At 43.9% G+C, this 5,000-nt stretch overlaps 1 protein-coding gene across 1 annotated transcript in view; it reads right to left on the bottom strand.

The window, feature by feature from the left end:
* Positions 1-1,724, bottom strand: part of LOC134463442 (potassium voltage-gated channel subfamily B member 1-like) — a 2,505-nt gene extending 781 nt beyond the window's left edge. The window contains exons 1-2 of the mRNA XM_063216640.1: positions 1,719-1,724; positions 1-1,214 (exon numbers count right to left, since the gene is read on the bottom strand). The exon at positions 1-1,214 is cut by the window's left edge and continues 781 nt beyond it. Of these exons, the coding sequence (XP_063072710.1) occupies positions 1-1,214; positions 1,719-1,724 (1,220 nt within the window). The remainder of the gene's footprint in view (positions 1,215-1,718) is intronic.
* Positions 1,725-5,000: the final 3,276 nt, after the last annotated feature.

Consider the following 5,000-nt stretch of genomic DNA (forward strand, 5'->3'; position numbering starts at 1 on the left):
TCCGTCACGCCCTCCGCACACGTTGGGATGCGGTTGCGGTCGCGGTCACGGTCCGTCGGTATGGTGCCCATCTCGATCTCGTCTCTTATCTTTGACACTCTGGACATGGGCGGCTTCTCCTTGCTATTCAGGTTGGGCTGGGATTGGGTCTTCCCCATTTTGTTGTACATCTCCTCAAGCTTCTTCACGCTCAGGTGCTGTGCTGGGCTGACCGGACGTGTCTTCTCAGGAGATTCGTTGTCCCTTGTCGTCTCCTTGGCATCAAACGACTTGTTGGAGGTGGTCTCGGACGTGGCTGGCTTTGGGGTCCACTTCCAGCGCGAGGCGGGCGACAGGTGGTTGTCCTGGTCGTGGGATTTCTCCTGCTTCTCAGCGGCAGTCTTGTCGACCACCACGTCCATGAGCTGCATGCTCTGGGCAAAGTTCTCCTTGATGTTCATGGACACAATGCTGCCGTTCCTCTTGGCCCGCTCCAGGGCTTCGCGCCGCTTGATGGCCTTCTCCTGGCGCTTCTGCTCCTTGTAGAACTCGGAGAAGTTGTTGACGATGATGGGGATGGGCAAGGCGATCACCAGCACTCCAGCAATGCAGCACAGGCCACCCACGATCTTCCCTAACAACGTCTTGGGGTAGATGTCGCCGTAGCCTACGGTCGTCATGGTAATGGTGGCCCACCAGAAGGAGGCCGGGATGCTCTTGAACTTGGTGTCCTCCTCGTCTTTCTCTGCGAAGAAGACCAGGCTGGAGAAGATCATGATGCCCATGGCCAGGAAGAGGATGAGCAGGCCCAGCTCGTTGTAGCTTCTCCTCAGGGTGAACCCGAGCGACTGGAGCCCCGTGGAGTGGCGCGCCAGCTTGAGGATACGCAAGATACGCATGATGCGGAAGATCTGCACCACGCGCCGCACGTTCTGGAACTGCAGCACGCTCTTGTTGGACTCAGTGAGGAAGATGGTGACGTAGTACGGCAGGATGGCCAGCAGGTCGATGACGTTCAGCGGGCCCTTGAAGAACTTCCACTTGTTGGGAGAGGACATGAAGCGCAGGAGGTACTCCATGGTGAACCAGGCGATGCAGACGGCCTCCACGTGGGCCAACTCGGGGTTGTCTGTGGGCTGTCCAAACTCGTCCAGGTCCTGGAGCTCCGGGAGGGTGTTGAGGGACAAGGCGATGGTGGACAGCACGATGAACAAGATGGAGATGATGGCCAGGACCTGGAGGAACCAGAAGAATTGACAAGAAACAGGCAATCAGGTGTTGTACATTTTAACAATTGTCAAATTTTAAATAACAGATAAAAAATAACTCAAAACAAATTCAGTTCAGTATTTGGAACGTAGCCCCTTAATGTATGCCGTACCTCTAGTGACACACTGTAATTGTCATTGAAAAGTTAACTACCATAGTACTACAATATTATGACATAACACAGGGCCTTTAGTAATGGGCTACGACTTGGTCATTGCCATTCTGGTAATTTCTGGAAATGTATAACGCTGTGTCTTGGGGATTAACTATTGGGTTAACTGTTTTTTTTGTTTACACGTATATATTACATTTACATGTATCACTGTAATCCACACAATTCAGTCTTTTAAAAAATATTTGTTTGGTACCCCAAAATCCCAAATCGGCTCAGGGACTCCGAGATTACAGATCACAAAGAGTGCATTAAGTACAAGAAGAGGACATATCTTGAATGCACAGATATTTCACACCGACATTCAGGGAATAATGCAGCCTAGTAACAGTTAACCTAAAGTTGGCATTTTTAATACTCAATGTTTATTTTCTTTGCTATTTCGAAGTGGCACAAGGATTATAGATTGAAAACATTCGACACAAAACCACAAAGGAGGATCTCCCCACTTTCTCCTTGCACAAGGAAGTACCTTTCAGAAGTGGTGCAGATTATTCACTGCTTAGACTCATTATAATTGGAGCAGTCTTTTTGCGTGGCTGATGCTTGAGACATGTTAGTTATTCATGACCTAGTTATGGCCCTAATCCGTCTTTAGCACACAATGTGCATGGGGAACCTGTCAGTGCCATTTGGCGTCTTCAGTACACGGTATTACCTCTTAACTGTGTTTACACAAGAGGTAGATAAGCACACGGCCTGGTTAGTGCTACAGTACTGCTTGTTGGTAGCATTACGTGACAGAAAACAGACATAAAAAGAATAAGCCAGCAATGATAAGGTTATTTTATGACTGCTTCAAAGAGTCAACATCAGTTACTTGGAAACATGAGTTATTAATACAGTCGTCTTTGTCTGTTGTGCTTTCGTGAAAAGTATTAAATCAAACAAATTATGCATCAATCTTTAAATATATATGTATTTTGACATTGACCTTCAGAAAATGATTTGGTTGAGATGGAAGCACATGGATCCTTAAATTTTGGCTGCTCTGAGCAAGGCTATGCATGATATCTATTTGGTCTAGATCTTTTATCTACGGTACACTGTGTGTGAGTGTTTTGATATGAGGTTTTCTCCTGTTCTTGCTATAATAGCTATGATGGAAAATAGCTACAATACATGTCAGAATGTTTGTTCAGTTCTCTTATTTTACAGTCCATGGTGTAGATGCCGTGCATGGGGCATTGGCTGGGACTGAAAGCAGTTTCTTTTTTAGTTTCATGCCAGCAGGAGCCTGTGAATGCTGACAGGCACTCCACTGTGCAGAGCCAAGTTAAGACAAGCTGTATCTCAGCCCAACATGCCCCCATGTGTCTCTCTCTCTGCTCTGTTTCTCTCCCTTTTCACACGCAAATTTCATTTCTACCTTGCATGTTTACAAAGGGGCTTTTTGGTCTGTTTCAGTTTTTTTTGTTCACCCTCATCTCTCTCACACACGTTTCTGTCTTCTGTCTCGGTAGCTTTAGACTGCGGTTTTCTTTCACCTCCTTCCCACATTCTCTGTCATTTGTTGTTGTTTTTTTCATTATTATTTCTCCACCTCAGCCTTTTTATCTGTCTGACACCTTGTCCTGCTTCCTGTATTTACAAACTTTTCCAGATCCATCCCCCTTTCCGCTGTTTCCATTTTCACTCAACAAAGGAGGGGGGACAAATCTTGGAAAGAGGCAAAAGTGGCTGCAAGAAAATTGTACACAGGCTGGCAAAAGACCAGAATAAGAACGTCTGCCAGACACAAAACAAAACTCAGTGTCCTCATTCTCTAATATTTGAAACGAGAGAATTTCCAGTGTGTGTGTGTGTGTGTGTGTGTGTGTGTGTGTGTGTGTGTGTGTGTGTGTGTGTGTGTGTGTGTGTGTGTGTGTGTATTTCTGAAACCAGGCCAGGGCCAGAAGGAGTGTGTGTGCCTGTCAATCCTTCTCAATAGGAGTCCCATGAAGGTGAAGGTGAATCAGAGTGCTGAAACGCAGGATTACTCCCTTTCCTCCGGCCTGTCTTATGTCTTAATAAGCCGCTAGGTGGCCGACAACACCACCGTAGCCGGCCACTAGCACTATATAGTAAAGGATGCATAAAAAGCATTATAAAAAAATGTAGTAAATAATTTACTAATGATGAACAAAATATGAAAAAAATGTTCTTTATCTCCATGCTTTATACATTCATATCGAGGTGCACAGTACAAGTAGGCTAGACCTGATACAGACCGATTGAAATGGTGTAGACATGTTGGCTTTGTAAACATGCATTAGCCATACTGGTAACTTAAAGGGGTATGCCACTATTTTGGGGCTTAATACAGTTAAAATTGTTGACTGGGGTTTATAAAGGTGGTAAACTGTCTTATTTTTCATGTTAAGCGTTGTCTTGCTTTGAGACAAGTTAAAAGAGGAAATATGTCGCTAAGCTAGTGAAAGTCAATGGATCCGTGTAGCATTACTACATGCTACATGGATCCATTGACTTTCACTAGCTTAGCGACATGCTCCCTTTTTTAACTTGTCTTAAAACAAGACAACGGCTTACATGAAAAATAAGACACTTTACCACCTATATAAATCGTGGCCAACGATTTTAACTGCATTAAGCCCCAAAATAGTGGCATACCCCTTTAATAATAAGGGATTCATACAAAGCTTAGAAAATAACTGACTAATGATGAACAAAACATTAACATTTTTTTTGTAAATTAGTGGGAAATGTTATGTCAATATTTCAGAGGTAAGTTTTTTACAGTTTTTTTTTTTTAATTAAATGGATAAAAATATTCTGTAAAAAGTTTGTAAAATCTTGAACTTACAATTTTTAGATTAGGAGTAATTTTGTAAAGTATTACCCAGTGGCCATTGAGGGACACTCTTCTCTAGCTCTTTATACAGCACTTGTCCACTATGTACAGTCGACCTTTTATGCAGATAAGAGCACCAACAAGCCAAGTTTGCTGATGAAGTTATTTACAACAACCTTGCACCAAACAAGTGTATAGTAAGACGTGGCAAGTAAGATGTAGCCTCTTACTGCAGATGGGCCTATTCAATCTTTGCTGAAAATACTCAACTATATCATAACAACATTGATATGGCATCACAGAGAACTGTAACCTCTTGGTGCAGATGGGGTCGCTGGTGGGCCTATTCACTATGCATTAGGCTTAGTGTTGAGGGACTGTTGGGTTACAGATTACGACATGGACATTGCCTTTGCCATATTCAACATGCATTTTACTAGATGCAGCATCTACAGGTACCAGTCCAGGGTCCTTCTTTGAAAATGTGATATTAAATATGCAGTAGGACATTTAGCAGAGTAATCTTCTTTGTGTCTGTGAGTGTACATTACCCATAGACCTGGTGCTGATACTGTATTCTGACCTTGAGGGCTGGTGCTGTAGTTCAGTCAAAACCTCATTTAGCTCTTAAAAGCCACTTCACTCCACTCCACTCAAAGGCAGAGGAAGATGAAGAAAGTGTCTGACCAGAGGATTACAATGGAGAGGTCTCCTGGGCAACTGGCCTCATCAAATGGAGACTCTTCAGAGGTCACCGCTCAATGGCCCCCTGACCTGTACAACTGACTA

Source organism: Engraulis encrasicolus, chromosome 14 (genome assembly GCF_034702125.1).
Source record: "Engraulis encrasicolus isolate BLACKSEA-1 chromosome 14, IST_EnEncr_1.0, whole genome shotgun sequence".
Classification (NCBI taxonomy): domain Eukaryota; kingdom Metazoa; phylum Chordata; class Actinopteri; order Clupeiformes; family Engraulidae; genus Engraulis; species Engraulis encrasicolus.